The sequence below is a fragment of the Eptesicus fuscus genome, chromosome 16 (assembly GCF_027574615.1).
Source record: "Eptesicus fuscus isolate TK198812 chromosome 16, DD_ASM_mEF_20220401, whole genome shotgun sequence".
Taxonomy (NCBI): domain Eukaryota; kingdom Metazoa; phylum Chordata; class Mammalia; order Chiroptera; family Vespertilionidae; genus Eptesicus; species Eptesicus fuscus.
In genome coordinates this window covers 54,592,738-54,615,656 of record NC_072488.1, presented here as the reverse complement: position 1 = coordinate 54,615,656, position 22,919 = coordinate 54,592,738, and the positions used below count along the sequence as shown (strand labels likewise).

Genomic DNA, 22,919 nt, shown 5'->3' with positions numbered 1-22,919 from the left:
GGAATTGAACCAGTGACCTCCTGGTTCATATCTAATGCTCAATCACTGAGCCATGCCAGCCAGGCTAGCAGGCTGATTTTTAAGTTAATTTTGTATGGCCCTCGAATGATGTTATAAATATCTAAATGGCCCTTGGCAGAAAAACAGTTCCTCACCCCTGCCTTCAGGCCTCGAATATGGAGATATGGCCTGTGGAAAAGACAGGATGCTGCTTTCCTCCTTAAAGAACCTTTTTTGGATAAGACCGCACCTGCACGTCTTTGAGAAAAAGTCACACAGCTTGTTGAGTCAGACTTCGGGTCCATGTAACCTTTCTTGCCCACCCTGAGTTTTTATATCCATTCATCATTTTCAGGTGTTTGCCACAAAACTGACCTACCCTCAGCCAGTTACCCCCTGGAACGTTCAGGAACTGAGGCAAGCAGTCATCAATGGCCCCAATGTGCACCCGGGAGCCTCCATGGTCATCAATGAGGACGGCAGTCGCACAGCCCTGAGCGCTGTGGACCTAACCCAACGGGAAGCCGTGGCTAAACAGCTCCTGACACCGGCCACCGGGGCACCGAAACCCCAGGGGACAAAAATTGTGAGTAGTGGGCAGATTTGATCAGTGAGTGCTGGCTGTTGGCTATGGCTACAGTGAGTGCTGGCTGAGGGGATGCTGGGGCTGCAGTGAGTGCTGGCTGAGGGGATGCTGGGGCTGCAGTGAGTGCTGGCTGTGGGGATGCTGGGGCTGCAGTGAGTGCTGGCTGAAGGGATGCTGGGGCTGCAGTGAGTGCTGGCTGAGGGGATGCTGGGGCTGCAGTGAGTGCTGGCTGTGGGGATGCTGTGTGAGCAGTTTCTGCCTCCCCGAGATAAAGCTTCTCCCACATGTGGGTGTTCCTTAGGGGCTTCATGGTGCTTACTCTATCTCTCAGCTGGAACCGAAGCTCCTGGGCCCCTGACACCAGGATTAAGGCTTCATTTGGCTGTCTCACACCTTGCAGCACAGTGCTGGGCACACATCAGGAGTTCAAGAAAGCTCTTTAATACAAACTCAGTTGTGGCATCAGCAGGAGAATTTGCTGTCCTTGACTAGGGCTACGCAGAGGGTGGTGCTCAGATCATCATCAGCATTCCTGGAGCTTGAGAGAAATAGATGTGTCCCGCCCCCCTCTCCCTGCCCCTCACCTACAGAACTGGAATCGCTGGGAATGGGGCCCAGGTGTTTGTGTTTTCACACGCTCTCTGGAGGGTTTCTCTGCATGCTAAAGTTCGAGAACTGCCCCAAAGGAAGGAAACATTCTGTCAGTGATAACTGACAGGTTTTATCGGCTGCTTCAGTTTCAGGCAGTTGCTGGTGTTGGTCTGTGGTACCTTTTTAAGGGATCCTGAGTCTTATCTAGGCTCCACTGCTAAAAGTAAAGGACTGACTAGCTATGTTGGCTGAGAGCGTGAAATCAGCAGGTGACAGCATTTGTCAAATAATAGCCATTCGTGCCGGCAGAGGGTAGCAGATGATTGTGGCAGAAGTTGTTAGAGTTCTATAGATTCAGTCTGGGTTTCTCACTGACAGCCCAGCGTCGGGGGGCTGACTGGGTCTTTAGCAATGAGTCAGTGCATTGTTGTTTGCTCAGCCCTGAAAGAACTTTGGAAGAGAAACAGAGGAAAAGGAAGCACTTTTGGCATTTTTGTGGGACCAACAAGGTTTCCACCATTCTTCACCAAGACTGTCGTCTGCTTCCTCCCGTTTTCAGCTCTCCCGAGGCAGAGCAGTAACGTGCCACGTGGTTTCCACTTTGGTGGCAGGGGACACATGCAGAAGCAGAACAAGTCACCAACTTTTCTTTCTAGTGCATTCAGATTTGTGTTTAGGCTCACAGGTTATTCTGCTCTCTTTAAGTGCTTGGTGTTTTTCTAGGAGAGGTGAGAGGTGCAAGAGAAGTCCAGGTGTATTTCATTGAATTTACAGTAAACTCAAGTCGAGCATGTGAAACAGCCTCAGTAGGAAATTTTGAGAGAAAAGTTGAGAGAGGAAAGCAGAGTGGGGTCCACTGCTGCTACATGCTGCCCTTTGCCAGTCACCAGAGACAAGGTCCCGCCACCCTGGAGCTAAATGTGTTGCCCACTGTTAAGTGCTGCGGCAGACACAATAGCAGGGGAATAGCAGTGGAGATGGGGACTTGATGTACGTGAGCTTGAGAAGAAAGGAGTCTGAGGGCAGTGTTGCAGGGTGGACTGGAGGGAGGGTTTGGAGACATTAGGAGACAGGTGAGGGCCACAGGAAACCCTTGTGGAGGGACGGATCCAGGCTGAGGTTCAGGAGGCTGAGATGCAAGGGACCCCATTAGACCTGATGATGTGGCCCAGGGGCAAAGGCAAGAAGGGACTTATGAAAGAAAAGTGGTTCCTACGTCAGAACCTGAGGACTCAGGATGATTATCTTTTTGTTGTTGTCATTAATCCTCACCTGAGGATATTTTCTCCATTGATTTTTAGAGAGAGTGGAAGGGAGTGGGAGAGACAGAGAGAGAGAGAAGCATCGATGTGAGAGAAGATCCATTCATTTGTTGCCTCTCGCATGTGCCCTAACCAGGGCTGGGGATCGAGCCTGTAACCAAGGGACATGCCCTTGACCAGAATCAAACCCACGACCTTTCAGTCCGAGGGCCAATGCTGTAACCACTGAGCCAAACCAGATGGGGCAGGATGATTATCTCTATTCTCCAAAATCTCAATAATGTCACATATACTTACACATTTCACCAAATACGCGTGCACTTACAGCCTATTTGCAATTTGTAAGGACTTTGGTTAATGGCGTTGTGTATGGATCAGGACCAGGCTAGGGCTGGGTGAAGTGACAGGTCCTGGTGAGGATGAGAGGGTTAAGAGAGAAGGGGAAAGGGTGGCTGGGAGACCTATTTCCTGGGAGGTGTGATGTCTCTGCTGCTTCCGTGGGCCTTGTAAATGGAGGAGGAAGTGGCCAGGAGGGTTGAGTCGTAGTTCTCAGCCCAGCAGTCTGCCAGAAGCTGACTTTGGCTCCGGGTCTGCCTCTGAAAGCTCTGACCCGGGCACTGGGCACACTAATTTTCACTGCAATGTTTATTTAGAGACAAGAGAAAGGAAGGGCCTCAGGTTTGCGTTGGCCAGGGGAACACCCTGTGCTCCAGGGTTTCTGTTTGGATTGGCTGGTGCCTGCCGGTCTGGCCTGCGTGCCTTCCCAGCTGTGGGCTTTGCTTATACTGGAGGATGTGTCGAAGCTGTGAGACTCAGATCCAAGGCCCAGCCTGGAGGTTTGGGCCTGGGCCACAGGTCCAGCAATTTCTCCCTTGAGAGCCTAAGGAAATATGACCTTGAAAGTCAGCTCAGGCTTCGGGGCATGCCCTGCGCAAATGCTCATGGGGATCTTCAGAATCCAGGTCTCCTTGGAAACATGGATGTGGGGGCAGGAAGGCGGAGTTGGGATTTCTCAGGGAGCAGAAAGACTGACTCTACCAGGTGCTCTTGGGCCTGCCTTTCAGGATGTGAGGGGTTTTCCCCGTCCTTCCTGAGCTGGAGGAAACCTTCCGCTCAGGGGAGGAGGAATCGGGGGAGGGAGGTGGGGAGCATCTCTCGTAACCTCTAGCCCCTCTGTCTCCAACCTTCTGATGCAGCTGCATAAATGTGGACAACGTAAGATTACACTGGCCTTGTCATAATTTGCTGTTCCCCACCCTGTTGTCTGCTGGGATTTAGAGGAAACTTGGGGTGCAGAGAAGTCTCACCCCATCTCCATGATTCCCCTGGCTGCTTAGGGGGCATACAGATTAGTTGGAGTAGCAGTTGCCTTTATGCATTTGTTCTTTATTTTTATTTTTTTAAAATATATTTTCATTGATTTCAGAGAGGAAGGGGGAGAGAGAGAGAGAGAAACATCAGTGATGAGAGAGAATCATTGATTGACTGCCTCCTCCATGCCCTCTACAAGGGGCCAAGCCTCCAACCAGGGCATGTGCCCTGATTGGGAATGGAACCGTGACCTCCTGGTTCATAGGTTAACACAACCACTGAGCCACACCGGCCAGACTATGCATTTGTTTTTTAAAGTAGCATGTATATTTATCATTTAGGAAGCCCGATGGTTAATGTAACATAAGATAAAGACAGTAAAAGGCTTAATGAGCCTAATATTAAAGCCAGCTTTGTGGAGGGAGGTGTTCTGTCAGGAGGACATGACCAATAACATATCTGTGAGAGGGAAAAAGCAGAAATGATGGTTATCTTTAAGGAGTAAAATTAGTTGTGGTTTTTATTCTCTTCAAATTAGTCTGTTTTCTGTTTTTCCCTCATAGTGAGCATACCTATTGTGCAATAGTTCTTGCTTTCTTCAAAAATAGTTTAAGATCTTTTTAAATACTCTTGTAGAGGTAAATAAATGCTCATTGTAACATGAGCAATAATCAGATGTATAAAGGTAATAAAAATAACATAATGATAATCTGTGCCTTACTCTCCTTCCCCATGTGCCCCTGCCCCTGAGGAGACCAGAGTAACAGGTTGTTGAGAATCCAAGCCCCCTTTTCCCTTGTGTATATAAACATGTACAGAGATGGGGTGGGTTTTAAATTGCCTCATTCTGTCACTGTAGACAGTACCTAGATATGTTTTTTACACTGGAATACATTATTGCCATCACTTCAGGACTAGTAGAGATTTAACTCGGCCCTTTTCATCACTGCATAATATTCCATAGTGTACACCATGATTTATTCCCCTGGGCCCTTCAGTGGGGCAGCCAGATTATTTTCAGTGTTTGCCACTGAAAACAGTGTGCTACATAAACAGTGTTTATATAACCATGCATTGGCACTCTTTTTCTTCTGAAAGGCCAAAAGGAAATGAGTTTTAAATGTTCTAGAACATATTTTCAAATTGCTTTCCCAAAGCCTATGGCAATTTAAACTTTTTAATAATTTTTTGAGTGTACTGGGAATCAAGAACCCCAGCGGTCCTGGCTCTGCTGTATGAGGTTGGGCAAGGTATTTGTAAAATGTGGAATTTATACTTAGAGTAACATACTCATGTGTGAGCGTCGGGGGTGAGGGGATGCTAGAGTTCTGCCAAATCCTTTCAAACCCAGGGCTCTTAGGATTCTATCCAGATATGCTGCCTTCAGAAGTGTTCATTTCTTTCTTCAGATTAATTCTCTGAGGAATTCAAGACTCCAGAAAGGCCATGCATCTCTGAAGGAGACAGAGATACCTGGACAGGGGCCTGGAGCCTTGTCTGTTGCTATACCTGAGCCCAGAGCCCAGATGGAGCTATGCTGGACTAGTAGCGATTTCTCAAAGCACCAGAGGGACCAGCAGCTATTTCTCAAAGATTTTTAGAATTTTGCTCCAGACTAAAAATTCTCTTTTATTTGGTTGAATAAAGCATGAGACAGAAACATTCTCGTCCAGGCTGAGGTGAGCTCTTGGGATAGTGGTAATGATGTTGAAGTTGCCGCTGATCACAGTCTGTCCTACGCTCTGGCCCAGGTGTGCCGGCACGTGAAGAACGGGGACATTCTCCTGCTGAACCGACAGCCCACCCTGCACAGACCTTCCATCCAGGCGCACCGCGCCCGCATCCTGCCCGGAGAGAAAGTCCTCCGGCTCCACTACGCCAACTGCAAGGCCTATAACGCTGACTTTGATGGAGACGAGATGAATGCCCACTTCCCCCAGAGTGAACTGGGCCGGGCCGAGGCCTACGTCCTGGCCTGCACAGATCAGCAGTACCTTGTTCCCAAGGTAGGTCTGACCTTGAGGCTGGTCCGCAGTCATCGCTGGCACAGCGTGGCCCTTTTGATCTGGGCCCTCTACAGCTCCTGGGGTCAAGGGACAGCTCAGGGCAGAAGCATGTGGATCCTAGGGTCCTGGCTTCCTCCAGGTGGGGTTTCGGCCCTCTAGTTGGTTAGAGCCAGGGAAAGGTTTCTGTGTTGCTGCCTCTTAAAAGTAGAAATCATAAGATTCATCACCAAAAGTTACATAATAGGTCTTGTCTTCCAGTCTTATGTTTATTACCCTTGGCAAGGAGTAGCATCCCAACTGTGCTGGTCCCCATGGTTCTCAGACGACTTTGATCCTTTGAATTCTGATATGCGTGAGTTTTAAGAGACAACTCCAAGGGCTGAATGAGAGTTCTTCCAGGCCACGGAGGCCTCTCCTCTTTGAGCCCCTTCCTTCTCATTCCGAGGTTGGTTCTCAGAGGCAGACCCATGTGAACACGGCCGTCCAGAGGAACCCTGGGAATGCAGCTTCCCTCCCCCTGGCCTGGCCAGATGACACATTCCCATTAAGTGGCAGAGGCCCGAGTCAGCATGCTCAGGGGAGGAACAGAGTGGGGAAAGAGCCAGTCCCCCCTCACCCCTTACCCAAAGGCCTGAGGTCTTTTAAATTATAAGCCTTTGCATCACAGTGATTCACAATAACACATCATTCACTTGGACTGTGGTGGAGTATGAAAGAACTAGTAGTGATAGCAATAGGATTGTGGCTACCATTTCCAAGTACTTTTTCAGCGCCAGGCACTGCAAAGGACTTTGGAGGCTTCTCCTTTCACCCTCCGGCAGAGGGTGGAGTAGGTGCTGTTGATGTCCACATTTACACAAGAGTGTTGTTGCTTGCCCCTGGACACAGCTGAGAAGCACGAGGAAGTACAGGAGCTCCCAGGTTCTCTGGGGTTTTATTCGTATCCCCTCTATGGGCCCTGCCCGCCTTCTGCAGAAGGGATAGAGACCTTTGCACTCAGGGATCACTGGAGGCTGCTCAGAGATGTCCAGCATCAATTAGCGCCCTCTCCTCTGGGAACTATTCTTTCCCCATCTCATCTGCCTCCCTGGGAGTCAGGCATGTGGCCAGGGGCCTAGTATCCCAGCTTCTTTTCCCAGCAGACACACCACAGTAGCTTCATGTGGACCCAGATGTTTGAGTTTAACTTCATTTCCCTCCTCTGCCCACTTTAGCCAGCTGTTGATTAGAGAAGGTCTGAAAGTAGGAAGGAAGAGTTAGGGCCCACTCAGGTCACTCAGAAATTAGAAGAAATAGTTTTACTAATTTTTACTACTAATTTGACTAGTAATTAGAAGATACACTTGGAATAATACGATTAATTTGGAAATTGGCTTTTTTCCTTTTCATGTAAAACATTGGTGGTCATAGCTGTGGTAGTCGTGTCAATAAAAGCTCATCTGTTGAGCACTCCCCGTTTGAGGGCTGACATTCTAACGACTAAGCCATGTAGGCAGGACCCCTTGACTATTTTTATAACTGGCAATTTTACTTCTTTTTATTTTTTTTTAAATTTAATCTTTATTGTTCAGATTATTACAATTGTTCCTCATTTTTCACCCCATAGCTCCCCTCCACTGGTTCCCACCCTGCCCTCTGCCCTTACCCCTCCCACTGTCTTCATCCATAGGTGTACGATTTTTGTCCAGTCTCTTCCCGCACCCCCCACACCCCTTTCCCCCCGAGAATTGTCAGTCCACTCCGTTTCTATACCCCTGATTCTATTATATTCACCAGTTTATTCTGTTTATCAGATTTTTTATTCACTTGGTTTTCAAATTCACTTGTTGATAGTATGTATTTGTTGTTCATAATTTTTATCTTTACCTTTTTCTTCTTCTTCCTCTTCTTAAAGAATACCTTTCAGCATTTCATGTAATACTGGTTTGGCGGTGATGAACTCCTTTAGCTTTTTCTTATCTGTGAAGCTCTTTATCTGACCTTCAATTCTGAATGATAGCTTTGCTGGGTAGAGTAATCTTGGTTGTAGGTTCTTGCTGTTCATCACTTTGACTATTTCTTGCCACTCCCATCTGGCCTGCATAGTTTCTGTTGAGAAATCAGCTGACAATTGTATGGGTCCTCCCTTGTAGGTAACTAACTGTTTTTCTCTTGCTGCTTTTAATATTCTCTCTTTGTCTATTTCTCTTGGCATTTTAATTATGATGCGTCTTGGTGTGGTCCTCTTTGGATTCCTTTTGTTTGGGGTTCTGTGTGCTTCCTGGACTTGTAAGTCTATTTCTTTCACCAGGTGGGGGAAGTTTTCGGTCATTATTTCTTCAAATAGGTTTTTAGTATCTTGCTCTCTCTCTTCTTCTGGCACCCTCATAATTCGGATGTTGGTACGCTTGAAGTTATCCCAGAGGCTCCTTACACTATCTTCATATTTTTGGATTCTTTTTTCTTTTTGCTTTTCTGCTTGGGTGTTTTTTGCTTCTTGGTATTTCAAATCTTTGACTTGATTCTTGTGATCCTCTAGTCTGCTGTTGGATCTCTGTATATTATTTTTTATTTCAGTCAGTGTATGCTTAATTTCTAGTTGGTCCTTTTTCATATTCTCGAGGGTCTCACTAAATTTATCAGCCTTTTCTAGAAAATTCTTGAAAAACCTTATAACCGTGGTTTTGAACTCTATATCCAGGCATACGCTTTCCTCCATTTCTTTCATTTGTGACCTTCTGTATGTCTTCTTTGGAGAAGTGTCTATTCAGGTCCTCTGCCCATTTTCTAATTGGATTGTTTGGTGTTTTGGTGTTGAGTTGTCTGAGTTCTTTATATTTTAGAAATTAACCTCTTCTCAGATGTATCATTGATGGATATGTTCTGCCATTCAGTGGATTGTCTTTTTGTTTTGTCCATGATTTCCTTTGTGCAAAACTTTTTAGTTTGATGTAGTCCCATTTGTTTATTTTTGTTTGTTTGTTGTCCTTGCTCAAGGAGACATATCAGAAAAATTATTGCTAAGAAATGTCAGAATTTACTAACTATGTTTTCTTCTAGGAATTTTATGGTTTTGAGCCTTACATTCAAGTCTTTAATCCATTTTGAGTTGATTCTTATGTATGGTGTAAGAAAGTGGTCTAATTTCATTGTTTTTCATGTATCTGTCCAATTTTCCCAACACCATTTATTTAATATACTATCTTAATTCCATTGTATATTCTTGTCTACTTTGTCATAGATTAGTTCACCATATAGCTGGTTTATTTCTGGACTCTTTATTCTGTTCAATTGATCTGTGTGTCTTTTTTTTTCAATGGTAGTATCATGTGGTTTTGATTACTATGGCCTTCTAGTATAGTTTGCACAGATAGCATAATACCTCACACTTCATTTTTCTTTCTCCATATTGCTATGGCTATTTGGGCTCTTTATGGGTCCATATAAATTTTAGGATTATTTGTTCTAGCTCTGTGAAAAATGCCATTGATATTTTGATAGGGATTGCATTGAATCTATAGATGCTCTGATGTTAATTCTTTCTATCCATGAACATGGTATATGCTTCCATTTATTGGTATATTCTTCAATTTCTTTCTTCAGTGTCTTACAGTTTTCTGAGTACAGGCCCTTGGTTAAATTTATTCCTAGGTATTTTATCTTTTTGATGCAATTGTAAATGGGATTGTTTTCTTAGTTTCCATTTCTGATAGTTCAGTATTGGTGTATAAAAATGCAAACAATTTCTGAATGTTTTTGTATCCTGCTACTGTACTGAATTAACTTAACAGTTCTAGTAGTTTCTTGGTGGCATCTTTAGGGTTCTCTATGTATAATACCATGTTGTCTGCAAATAATGACAATTTTACTTCTCCCTTTCCAATTTGGATGCTTTTTATTTCTTTTTCTTGTCTAATTGCTATGGCTGCTACTTTTAGTACTATGTTGATTAGGAGTGGTGAAAGTGGACATCCCTTCTTGTTCCTAATCTTAAGAAAAACACTTCTATCTTTTCCCTGTTGAGTATGATGTTAGCTGTGAGTTTGTTACATGTGGTCTTTATTATGTTGTAAAATCACTATAGTTTTTACTCACTCCCTTCATGCTTGTGTTTTTGTCATTATTTTTTACTAGTTTTTTTTTGTGTGTGTATCCCTTAATTTATGTTGTAAGTATCCATGCTCTTCCTACTTTTGTCTTTTAACCTTTGTAATAGCTTTATAATTGGCTTAATAAATTAACCATAGTTGGTTTAACAAATAGTGAAAAATTCTAGGGAATGATCTGAGGATTTGCTTCACTTTTAGTCAGTATCTTTTGTTTTAGGTAAAGAGTTTTTAATTTTTGATACATTTCATTAAGTCCTTAGTGTTAATGCCAAGAGGTGGAATCCTTATTTTTACTAATGGTTATAAAAATGCAGCATGTATTGAAGTATTTTGGTGGCAATGTCCTAAGAGAACAAGAAGTGGTTTTGTTAAACTAGGAGAGCCATATATTTTTTAATGTTTTTGGTATATCTTTCTTTGTCTTCATTTCTCTTTGTTCATGTTTCCATTCCTTTTACATTTCCAGGTACTCTTCCTTAACTAAACATAATACACAATTAAAGTAAATTTTTTGTTTGTTTGTAAGTATATATAATAGAGTTGTGTACTGTCTGTTTACTTAAAATGAGTGGGACTTTATTTCTTTTCAGAAAATAGTTAAACTTTTTATTTATGTTTTTCTTTGTGAAGTAACTTTTTTCTTTCTTAAATTTATTGAGGGCCAGTGCTTTGTGGAAATTATTTTTAACAGGGCTTGAGAATAGTTTTCCGACTTCTACTTAGTCAGCCAGAAGATTTAAGTCATAGAAAACCCTAATTCTCTGAGCATCCTGACCAAAGACATTACTTGTAATGTCATTTTGCTGTGATATTAAATGTAATAAGATAGCTACAATTATCTGGGTTTTTTATTTAGAGATGGTCTTTTGATCCTAAGCAGGAGTTAGGAAATCCAGAATCATAAGTTGACCCTTAGTCAATTGCTTTAATCAGCATTCCTTCCTAGAACTCATGATTATTGCATTGAAAACAATTTAATCATTAAGGTAATTTTCTAGTCATGTAGAAATCTGGACAGAGAGAGGAGAAGGCATGGAATGGATCACATAACCTGTAATTATGTTCTTTAAAGGAAGAAAACAAAAGGAAAAACCTTTATCTGCCTCCAAAGATTGTGGGATGAGTCAAATGTGTAATATTGGTTTGGGTTTTCCCCCAAGCAAAATAAAATCATGTCTTTGGAACAAGATACAGAGTATATATTTTTTAATCTTCACCTGAGGATATGTTTATTGATTTTAGAGAGAGGAAGGGGGGAGAGAGAGAGAGAGAGAAACATCGATGTGAGAGAAACATCCATCAGTTGTGCCCCCCCATATGCGTCCCAACCAGGGACCGAGCCCGCAACCTTTTGGTGTAAGGACAACGGTCTAAGCAACTGAGCTATCTGGCCAGGGCCAGAGTGTCATTTTTGTTGAAGTTGGAAGAGTGAGTTGCTCTATCTGATCTTGCCTAGATTGACAGCATTTATCCATCCATTTTATAATAATTAACTTTGAATTTACATAGAGCCATTGTCCCCGTACTTAGACTATTTTACAAGTACCCTTTTTAGCTTTTGAATTAGTACTTGTGGTTTAATTTCGGATGCTTCTCCAAGGCTGCATTTGTGAGTCCTTTAGCCCTAGTTATGAAATATGGCCATAATATTGGGTCATATTTGGCAAATAATCAAATGCTAACCATCTTCAGGGTTTTTTCCAAGTTCCCATAAACATTGAAAAGTTTGCAAAAACTGCTTCTGAAAGAATGTCAGTGAGCACAGCTATTCTTACTTGAGTGTGCCTTACGTTGCCGTGAACACAGACCTGCAGAGAGGGTTCAGGAGGCTAAGGATCAGAAACCCTGCAGCAAGTGCCCAAGGAGATGAATGCACCCACCAAACCCGGGGCTTTTGTGAAAGCCCTTGTTGGACATCTGGTGGAAAACAGCCTTTTTACGGGCCCACCGTGAACACGGGCTGCATTGCGAACACACTCACAAGGGACGTTCTTTCCTTCGTCATGCATGTCAGGGCCCTCCCATGACCCTCTCAGGAGCCTCTGTCTTAACCCCTGCCCCCTGCACTGCTGACGCTTCGTCACTCTCAGGCCTCGCTGTAATGCTGCCCCTCAGAGAGACCACTCCTGACGATCCCCCTACCTCAGATCTGTTTGATGATCCGCTCTGTTATTTTCCTCCATATCATTTAAAACTCTTTGTGCCAATGTATTTATCCAAACATCTGCTTACTGTCCAGCTCTTCCTCCTCCTAAAGGATTGTGCCTGTTTGGTCCATAGAAGTAGATTGAAGTTCTAACCAAGTGATTAGACCTCACAGTAAGCTCTCAATAACTATTTGTTGAATGGATGACCAATTTAGAGGAGAACCAGGCCAGAAATGTGTGAAAAATACTAAAGCATAAAACCAAAATATAAAAACAAGAACATAGCTAACAGCAGCCAGACCAAATTTGTGCATAAATGCCAAAAATATGCTGGAGTAACTAGAACCAGATGGGATTATGGCAGAAAGGCTTGGGGAAATGGATGGTTTTGACGCAGTTTTGATATGGAACTGTGGGCAATGGCAAAGGTGGAAGGTGGCCCAGGTCACGTGCTCTGGGCGGCAGTTTGCCAGAATGAGAGGCCTCAGTACCTGCCTCCTGAGGCTGTGGGAAAGGACAACGTGAGGCCATGAGACAGGGTTGTTGCTAGGAGGCGGCCTCCAAGCAGATGATTAGGAATTAGAATGTGACTTAAACTTTATTCTTGTTCTTCTTCCCATTTCTGTTTTGATTTGTAGGATGGCCAGCCGTTGGCAGGATTGATCCAAGATCACATGATTGCCGGTGCAAATATGACCACTCGAGGTTGCTTTTTCACCCGGGAGCAGTACATGGAACTGGTATACCGAGGACTCACTGACAAAGTGGGACGCGTGAAGCTCTTTGCTCCTGCGATCCTGAAGCCTCTTCCACTGTGGACAGGAAAGCAGGTAATTGGGAGAAAACAGCCAGAGTATACAGTATATCGGAAGGCAACCGGCCACTCCTATATAAGGCTTCATTCCCAGAGGAGCCCAGCCAGGGACAGACAAATAACAAATCAGACAACAGTGTGACTTTCTCTTTGAGAGGCTCTTGGGTCATAAAAAATATGTATGTGCTTCTGCTGTTTCAGTGGAGTCGTAGGCTGCGTGGTTTCTGTCCTTTGCTTCTAACTTAAAACGTGATGTCCTTGTAGTCCAAATAGCTGGTTATAGGCAGTGGTGTTGGCGGTAGTATTAGTAGTAGTCATTGGTGCTTTAGCTATGTTATCTTACTTAGTCCTCACAACCAACTCTCTCTCCCTCTTCCTTCCTCTCTGAAATCAATAAAAATATTTTTAAAAAGTATGTATGTGCTTCTGCTATTGGTAATGCCTCACAACCAAGTAAAGATTATCCCAGGAATGTGAGGTTGGTTTAACAACGAAAAACCAGTCAAATCTGAGGTCCACAGACTTAAAGGACTGAAGAGCAGAGACTTTTTAAATCATCCACCTGAAATCCTTTGTTTAGACCAAAATTTTTATTTCTCTAGTACATACATACAGGGATACTATTTAGGTTATCTTTTTTGTTGTTAATCCTCATTCAAGGATATTTTTTCCATTGATTTTTTTAGACAGTGGAAGGGAGGAAGGAAGAGAGGGAGAGAGAAAGAGAGACAGAGAGAGAGAAACATCAATGTGAGAGACACATCGCCTGGTTGCCTCTCGCACGTGCCCGACTGGTACTAGGGATGGAACCTGCAACCCAGGAACATGCCCTTGAAAGGGAATCGAATCAGTGACCTTTCGGTACATGGGCCTTTGCTCTAACCATTTAGCACACCGGCCAGGGCAGGTCATCTTATTTCTTTTTTTTTTTTTTTTTTTTAATATATTTTATTGATTTTTCACAGAGAGGAAGGGAGAGGGATAGAGAGCTAGAAACATCGATGAGAGGGAGACATCGACCAGCTGCCTCCTGCACACCCCCCACCGGGGGATGTGCCCGCAACCAATGTACATGCCCTTGACCGGAATCGAACCCGGGACCTTCCAGTCCGCAGACCGACGCTCTATCCACTGAGCCAAACGGGTTTCGGCAGGTCATCTTATTTCTTGAATGAGCTTTAATACTTTGTTTTCTCAAGGATTTTGTCCATTTTAAATAAGTTGTTGAATTTATATATATAAAGTTATTCATAATATGCCTTTATCATCCTTTTCTATCTATACAATCTGTAGATGGGCCACCTTTCTCATTCCTGATACTGGTAATTTATGTCTTCTCTTTTTTTCTGATCAATTTGCCTAGGGTTTATTGGTTTTATTACTCTCAAAAAAGCAGCTTTTATAGACTTCTTCTATTTTTCTCTTTCCTGTTTCATTGATTTCACTTTGAGCTTTATTATTTCCTTCCGTTTTCATTGGGTTTTATTTGCTTTTCTTTTTCTAGTTAGTTAAGGTTGAAGCTGACATCATTGTTTTGAGACTGTTACCTTTCTTTAATAAATACTTTATGTATAAGTTTCCCCCCTAAGTTCGATTAATAACCTACAAATTATGATATGTTATATTTTCACTTATTTCAAAATACTTTCAAATTTCCCTTTTTTTAAACACATGAGTTATTTAGAAGTCCATTATTTAGTTTCCAAATATTGAGAGATTTTCCATATATATTTGTTACAGATTTCCTGTGTAAGTATTTTGTGGCAAAGAATATACCTTGGATGACTTGAATTTCTTTAAAATTATTGAGATTTGTTTTGTGGCTTCAATTATGGGCTGTCTTGGTAAATGTTCGGTGTGCCCTTAAAAATAATGTATAATCTGCTGTTGTTGGATGGACTGTTCTGTAAATGTCAGTTGGGTTCAATTGATAGGTAGTTCAAGTCTACTCTATCCTTGCTGATCACTGTCCTTCATTACCTGCTGTCCATTGTCTTGAAAATCATTGTTTCATATTCTTGTCTGCTTTTGTTGATATTTCTGGTGGGAGAGTAATCAGGTCAGCATTACTACATCCTGGCCAGAATGGAAGTCAACTTAACCGAATACCACAGGCAGTTCTGCAGTTTGATTAAAATCTATAACATGGATAGTTTATTTCAAGGAGTTGGTAAGCTTTTTCTGTAAAACCAGATAGCAAATTATTTTAGGCTTTGCTGGCCACACAATCTCTGTTAACAACTACTTAGCTCTGCCATTATAACATGAAAACAGCCATAAACAACACATATATAAATGAGCATAGCTTTTCTCCAATCTAACTTTATTTTATTTTATTTTATTATTTTTTTAAATATATTTTATTGATTTTTTACAGAGAGGAAGAGAGAGGGATAGAGAGTTAGAAACATCGATGAGAGAGAAACATCGATCAGCTGCCTCTTGCACACCCCCTACTGGGGATGTGCCCGCAACCAAGGTACATGCCCTTGACTGGAATCGAACCTGGGACCCTTGAGTCCGCAGGCCGACGCTCTATCCACTGAGCCAAACCGGTTTCGGCCAATCTAACTTTATTTACACATAGAGGTGGTGGGCCAGATTTGGCCTGCAGGCTCTAGTTTGCCTACTCCTGATTTAGTGAGTTGGCCATATGTCTTTGTCCACTTTATTCCTATTTATATGTCTTTATTTTATAAACTATCTCAAGTTGTCTTGAAAGTGAATGTATTATAAGTCTTAAGTAATTTAATGCCCAGAATGTATTAGAATTATTTTTAAACATAAGCAGTGTGTTCAAAATAAAACTAAATAGTGGACAAAGGATATATGGGGTGGGAAAAAGTAGGTTAATAATAATAATAAATAATACAATAATTAAATAATAATAAAAGAGTAAACTGTGTTTTGTAGACTCACAACTGTAAACCTGCTTTTGCCTACCCTTGTTACCTAGAGCCATAAATATGTTTGTTCCCTTCGATCTGGAAGCCTCGCCTCTGGAAACAAGTGGAAATGTTGAAAGGCTACTTGAAAAGCATTCCGTAACACTCTGGGTTATAGTGGTAGAAACCCAGGAAAGCCTAGAGCAGGGGTCCTCAAACTTTTTAAACAGGGGGCCAGTTCACCGTCCCTCAGATTGTTGGAAGGCTGGACTATAGTTTTAAAAAAACTATGAACAAATTCCTATGCACACTGCACATATCTTATTTTGAAGTAAACAAACAAAACGGCAAAAACACCCGCATGTGGCCCGTGGGCCGTAGTTTGAGGACGCCTGGTCTAGATACTTAAGATTGGAGCTAAGTAAATTGTGGAACATTCATTTATAAATACATTGTAGCCCTTGCCGGTTTGGCTCAGTGGATAGAGCATCAGCTTTCGGACTGAAGGGTCCCTGGTTCAGTTCTGGTCAAGGGCACGTACCTCGGTTGCAGGCTCCTCCCCAGCCCAGGCCCTGGTTGGGGCTCGTGCAGGAGGCAACCAATCGCTGAGTTTCTCTCACATCAATATTTCTCTCAGTCTTTCCCTCTCTCTTCCACTCTCCCTAAAAATCAATGGGAAAATATCCTCTGGTGAGGATTGAAAAAAAAAAAAGTTAATTGTATAGCTGTTAAAAAATAGTGGATTCCCAGTCAGGGCACGTGCCTGGGTTGTGGGCTTGATCCCCGGTAGGGGGCATGCAGGAGGCAGCCAATCGATGTTTCTCTCTCCAAAACTCAATTTTAAAAAATCTTTATAATTAATTAATTAACAAATAAAAGATGCTGTTGCCAGTTGCCTGCCCACCCACCCCCGCCCCCGCTCCTGGTGCACGCGCATGAAAAGGCAGCTGCTCTCCTATCTGCCCCAACTCCGTTGTGCACCGTGAACGAGGCTACTTTGTGGGACCTGGCATGGGAACACTAAGAGCTGTCGATGCCAGCTGATGGCTCCCAGCCCCTCCTCAGCCCTCCGGGCCTGTTCCACCAGCCTGTCTGCCCCCTGCCTACTACATCTTTGGGAAGGTTTGCTTTGGAAAGTATTAGCATATGGTTGTCCACAAGGTTCAGCTGATCTCACTTGGATTCTCTATGGAGCAGTTGCTTGAGAAATTGCCCCTCCTGGCCTCCTGTTAGCAGCCACTTGCTGAGTGGATGGCCACACTGATGGGCCAGTTGGGGCAGCGGACGGACCCCCTACCTTTTAGTGGCCATGGCTAATCCTAGTCACATAAATTTATTTCTTAACAGCTTATTGTGGGGAAGCTGTCAGGTTGCCGCGCAGTCTCCTAATGACTGTGTCATGCGCTGTGCCTCACAGGGACTCCCACCAGGCCGCTTTAATAACCGCTTCTAAAATACTGGTCTGTCTTGTCAGTGTCATGTAGGAGACTTATCTCTATGGCATTTATTTAGCTTCAGGGTCTAGACCAGGAATGTATTTGGATCAAGTGATCCTGTTAAAAGTTAAAGCAGAGCATGTCACCCCTGTGATCAGAACCTCCCACATCGCTTTCCTTCTCATCACACGAAAGCCTCAGCCTGAAACGCAGGAGCTGCCCGCTGCGCAGCTCCCTTCCTCCACCGCACCGTGCGGGGCCTTCTCTGCCCGTCTCACTTAAAACCCCAAATACGCCCCGAGCTGCTCTGGGCCCTTCCTGCTCTATTTCCTCCAAAGCATGGGTGCCCCTCAGGAGAGAGGCTCCTCTGAAGGCAGAGACCATATTTTATTTACGTTCTTCCCAGCACCTGGCTCATAGGAAGTACTCACGGTGTAATTACTGCCTGGATGACGGCCTTATCTGTGCTCTCCAGATAAGCAAAGCTGGGGGTGAGGGAGCGTGGCCACTTCCCCGCAGCACACGGCGTCCGTGATGGGCGGGCACTGGAACACCTTGCCCCCGAAGCTTCCCTGCAGCCTGCTTCTCACTCAGACCCCTCGGGCCTCCCCAGCGAAGCCCGCAGAGGAACAGCTCTCAGTTCTTCATCTTCGCATCCTTTCCCTCCTTTGACCAGGAAGTCAGAGCTTTCTGTGGGAGGTCATTATTTTTTTTCTCAGTTAGTTTACATTCAATATTATTCTCTACTAGTTTCATATGTTACAGCATAGATAATTATGAGCTCTACAGAGCAGTACCCCCAATATTTCTAGTACCCACTGGTCCCATACATAGTTATTACAGTATTATTGACTATACTAGAGGCCCAGTGCACAAATTCGTACACGGGTCCCTCAGTCCAACACCGCCTGCAGCTCCTACCTGCCGCTCCCGCTAATCCTGGCCCCACAGTGCCTGCCGCAGGCTGGCGCCCAATCAGTCGCGATCAATTGGGAGAGACTCGAGCAGCCACAGCAGCACTCACCAGCCATGAGCCCTGCATCTGGCACCCTCCCAAGGGGAGTGGCCTGCAGGATCGGACTGAAACTGGCTCTCTGACATCCCCTGATTGCAAGAGGGCGCAGGCCAGGCTGAGGGACCCCACCGGTGCATAATCAGGCCTGGGAGGGACTGTGAGAGGGCTCCAGGGTGTATCTGGCCCATATCGCTCAGTCCCGATCAGCTGGACCCCAGGAGCAAGCTAACCTACCAGTCGGAGCATCTGCCCCCTGATGGTCAGTGCACGTCATAGTGAGCGGTTGAGCAGCCTTAGCATATCGTTAGCATATTATGCTTTGGTTGTTCGGTTGTTCTGCCGTTAGGTCTATTTGCATATTGCCCTTTTATTATATAGGATTCCCTATGCTATGCTTTGCCTCCCTGTGACTATTCTGTAACCACCAATCTGTACTTCTTAATCCCGTCACCTTTCTCACCCAGGCCCCCCACGCTCTCCCCTCTGCCAGCTGTCAGTCTGATCTCTGTATCTGTGCATCTGTTTTGCTTGTTTGTTTCCTTTGTTCCGTGGGAGGGCACATTGACTGTGTGTAATAATAGCCGTGGATTTGGATGAGGCCTGGAGACAGGGAAGAATGTTCTTCAGCCTCTGCCTCGTCCTGGCACTGGCCGCCGCGGACCACCTCCTGGCAGGGACAGCGTCGTGAGCCCACCACCTCTCTCGGCCCTGCTGTCTCTGTTTTTACCACACACTCGAATCTTTGTACTGTGACCCCACAGCAGTTGACTGCTTTTCTCTCCTTTCTCTGGCCTGTTCAGGAACTGGATATGTTTTTTCAGGTCTGGGGGATTGTTCACTTTAACAGCAATTATTTTAGGGAATAAGAGTCCCAGTGAAGTCCTTAGTGGCGTGTGTGTGTTTCCGCCCCTGAGCTCCCTCCTAAGTCACGTAAGCAGAACAGTGAGCCCTAAGATCCACTGGTCCCACAGAGCTGGAACCGTTGTTGCCCTTGCTTTACCTACAGGCCACTAGAGTGGACCTGCCTGGCTCTTCAGGATGAACAGGGACAGGAAGTCCTAAAGGGAACTCTCATCTTTCCTTCCTTTCCTTTCCAGGTTGTGTCCACCCTGCTCATAAACATAATCCCCGAGGAGCACAGCCCACTGAACTTATCCGGAAAGGCCAAGATCGGTGGGAAAGCCTGGGTGAAGGAGTCTCCTCGGCCCGTGCCCGGCTTTAACCCCGACTCCATGTGCGAGTCCCAGGTATGGCTGCCCAGCCGCTTCCGTTGGAGATTGCGAGTCCTGGGTTTAGGCACATGGATTTAAAATAGGCACAGAGAGATAGAGACACATGTACAGAAGGAGGCATTGTAGCTCATAAGAGAGAGTTGTGCCCAAGTTGGTGTCAGCTTTGGTTTTAGAGAGGTTCAGAGTTGATCGCTAGCGTTGGCCCTCAGCGTGGAACTGGCAGCCAGCTGGGGAAGCTTCTACGGCAGGAGGCTGGGACCTGACTGCAAAGCCTGCAGATGCAGAGCCTGAGTTTTCCCTGGAGACCCCGAGTGGCTGAGATCGTGGGGCTGTGGTGAGGTTCACTCCTCCCAGCTTTGTGCCTCGGGAACAGGCCTCAGGGAGGCAATCCAGGACAGTCAAACCGGCACCGCGCTGCCGCCAGAGCGCGAGATTTCCGAGGCCTCTGCGTGTTCTTGGTGGGGGAGTATCCCCAAGCCCCCGCTCACACTGCTTTGTCACCAGGTCCGACACCGTCCATTAGAGCTGAAGCTGCCGCTCTTCCTTTATAGATCCCATGCTTAAGGCATGTGGCATTTTGCAACCAGAATCCTCCTTTTAGTTAGCTTCTAATTCATTAGCCCCACTTTGTGAGAGTACAAATCCAGGCCTTCCAGGATGTTGGAAAAGTTATCTTGTTCTTACTCCCAGGGCATGGGGAAGGGAGTACCTTGGTCACGGTCATGGTTATGAAGTTTATACCAAATGTTCTCATTTCCAGTCACAAAGTCATTGTAAGGGTCCCTGACCTCGAGTCAGTGTGGGTGGGGTGGGCATGGGAGGACTTCTGAACACACTGAAACATGTCTGTGTGTGGTGCGGTCCCGGAGGGACTTACTTTAATGTCTGCATGTGCCCACCTCCTTTATTAAAAAAAAAAAAAATCGCCTACCTCCTTCCATCAAGGACTTGAGGCAAGTTACGGTGGAGGGACGGGTATGGTAAGGTCCCTAAAGCATGGAGTGAAGGGGAGGGGTGGCTCACGCTGGAGGCGGCACCTTGTCTCAGGTCGTGGCCGTGCCCTCTGCAGGTGATCATCAGGGAAGGGGAGCTGCTCTGCGGGGTGCTGGACAAAGCGCACTACGGGAGCTCTGCCTACGGCCTGGTGCACTGCTGCTATGAGATCTACGGCGGGGAGACCAGTGGCAAGGTTCTCACCTGCCTGGCCCGCCTCTTCACCGCCTACCTGCAGCTCTACAGAGGCTTCACCTTGGGTGAGTGCTGGGGGGCGGCTCCTGGGGCCCCTCCCGGCTCTGCTAGCAGCCTCCAGCCTCTGGGGCAGTGGCCAAGCTGCCTCTACAAGGACGTCCTCCTTTGCAGCTTTGCATCTCGTCAGTGCTTCCTGCCCCTCCCCCATAGCCAGTGATTCTTCACCATCAACCTCATAGTGACCGCTCTGTCTCGTTCTCCACCCCATCCTTTACAGTTTTCAGTCCCTCAGTCTGATTTTTCACACTCACACGCACCTCCATTCTTCCAGAATTCCCTGGGCACTCCATGCTCTGCAAAGGGTGCTTAGCATATGGTAGAAAGAGAAACTGGCCCAAGTGCAAAGAGCATCCTGATGCCGCCAGGCTGAGAGGGAGCGCGCGGCCCAGCTGGACACAGAGCTCTGAGGGAAGGGCAGGCTAGAGATGGTGCCTTCACTCCAGCCCTCAGAGCCAGAGGGGTCAGGGAAGGGACAGTGGTGGCCTGGAGCTGACCCCATGGAAGGACCCACTGTTGTGGTTATGGCTTCCTCACAGAGGGCATATTTCTTTCCTCTTCCACGCACACATGTTCTGTAGAGCCCTCAAGCTTCCAGAACAGTGCGTTGGGATTTCAGATATTTTAGCCCAGCTTTTAATAGTGCAGCCATTGTTTCCTTCCCAGTCAGATCTTGGCTGAGGGACTTTTGGCCCCAGTAACACTCACAGATACAGACAGAAAATAGTTGATTGAAAAATGAGGTAGAAAGACATCCTGCCCACGGTGAGGAATTCCTTATCCCTGTGGAGCCGGAAAGACAGGCCTAACTAGTGACCCAGGCTTTCTTCCTGGGCAGAACCTGTGGTGTGGTCCCTGTCACCCAGGCTTCCGTGTGTGTGTGTGTGTGTGTGTGTGTGTGTGTCTGTCTGTCTGTCTGTCTGCACACCCATCCTCATAGCTGCATGGATGGTCTCTGGAACACCCGACTTCTGGGAATCAGAGCCAGAATGTGCTCTCCCTCCCTCTCTTCCTTCCCTAACCTTGGGTTTTCATCCACAATCTCTTCACTCGTAGCCCATTCATGAAACATGCCTTTATTGAGTTCAGGCAGTAGGGCTGTGCCTAAGAGCACAGGTTTGGACTCGGGCCTGGGATTGCTTTTTACCTGTGTGACCTTGGACAGGTAGCTCAGGTCTGAGCCTCAGTTGTGACATTTGTAAAATGGAGATTGTAATGCTTGGCCCTACACTTGCTGACGGGATGGGAAGCACTTAGGAGAGCGTAGCAGTCTTGTAAGGGTGTTAGGTGGCTGTTATTCAGGTGCTTCCTGGGTATGTGACTCTGTGCTCCATGCCCTGAGCTCACTGAGTTGACGTCCTGCTGAGAAGCCAGGCCCCGTGCCACCTGAGCTTTCTGTCTCCCTTCACAGGCGTGGAAGACATTTTGGTGAAGCCACAGGCGGATGTCAAGAGACATAGGATCATTGATGAGTCTACCCACTGCGGGCCCCGGGTGAGGAGGGCTGGGAGGCCGGGTCTGCCGAGGGGTCAGCTCTCCGACAGAGTGAAACCCACACCTTCCTCACTTGGCTGCTGCCTCCGACGTGTCCCTGTTCTCATTCCAGGCCGTCAGGTCTGCGTTAAACCTGCCAGAAGCCACGCCATATGATGAGGTCCGAGGGAGATGGCAGGATGCCCATCTGGGCCAAGACCAGAGAGATTTTAACATGATCGATCTGAAGTTCAAGGAGGAAGTGAACCATTACAGTAATGAGATTAACAAGGTTAGTCTGGCAGTGAGCACACTTATCCCCACCATTTTAATGCTGGTTTTAAAAAAAATTACATTTTGATTTTCACTCGGGGCCCTTTAGAGCAATTTGGCTATTTAGCAGCTGACCTGTTGAGATATGAGGTGGGATGTGCAAAAGTCATCGCTTTGAGGAGCCAAGGGCTTCATTCCCTCACCCAGTCAGGGTCTGGGAAGAAAGGTCTTTGCTGAATGCTGAGCGGGAATGCTCTGCACTTTTTTTGTTCTCTTTGTTTATTATTTTATTTTTCCCATCACCATTCCCTCTATGCCCTCTTCCACCTTCACCCTCTCCTCCCCTCCCTGCCTCTGTCCCCTGTGCACTTTTTTTAAACCTTTGTGTTTTGGGATTAACTGCATTAAAAGGGACTGAAGACAAGGGCAGTTTTTGATGGTGCCGCAGCCAGTGGAGGAGTACCTTATTTTCCAGCGTATAAGACGACTGGGCGTATAAGATTTTTCTGGGTTAAAAAGTCATCTTATATGCTGGAAAATACGGTAAATATCTAC

At 45.7% G+C, this 22,919-nt stretch overlaps 1 protein-coding gene across 1 annotated transcript in view; it reads left to right on the top strand.

Moving 5' to 3' along the window:
- The window catches only part of POLR1A (RNA polymerase I subunit A), a 73,621-nt gene that overhangs the window by 26,262 nt on the left and 24,440 nt on the right, over positions 1 to 22,919 (top strand). The window contains exons 12-18 of the mRNA XM_008155919.3: positions 356 to 586; positions 5,502 to 5,756; positions 12,630 to 12,821; positions 19,239 to 19,388; positions 20,443 to 20,626; positions 22,030 to 22,112; positions 22,225 to 22,383. Coding sequence (XP_008154141.2) covers positions 356 to 586; positions 5,502 to 5,756; positions 12,630 to 12,821; positions 19,239 to 19,388; positions 20,443 to 20,626; positions 22,030 to 22,112; positions 22,225 to 22,383 — 1,254 coding nt within the window. The remainder of the gene's footprint in view (positions 1 to 355; positions 587 to 5,501; positions 5,757 to 12,629; positions 12,822 to 19,238; positions 19,389 to 20,442; positions 20,627 to 22,029; positions 22,113 to 22,224; positions 22,384 to 22,919) is intronic.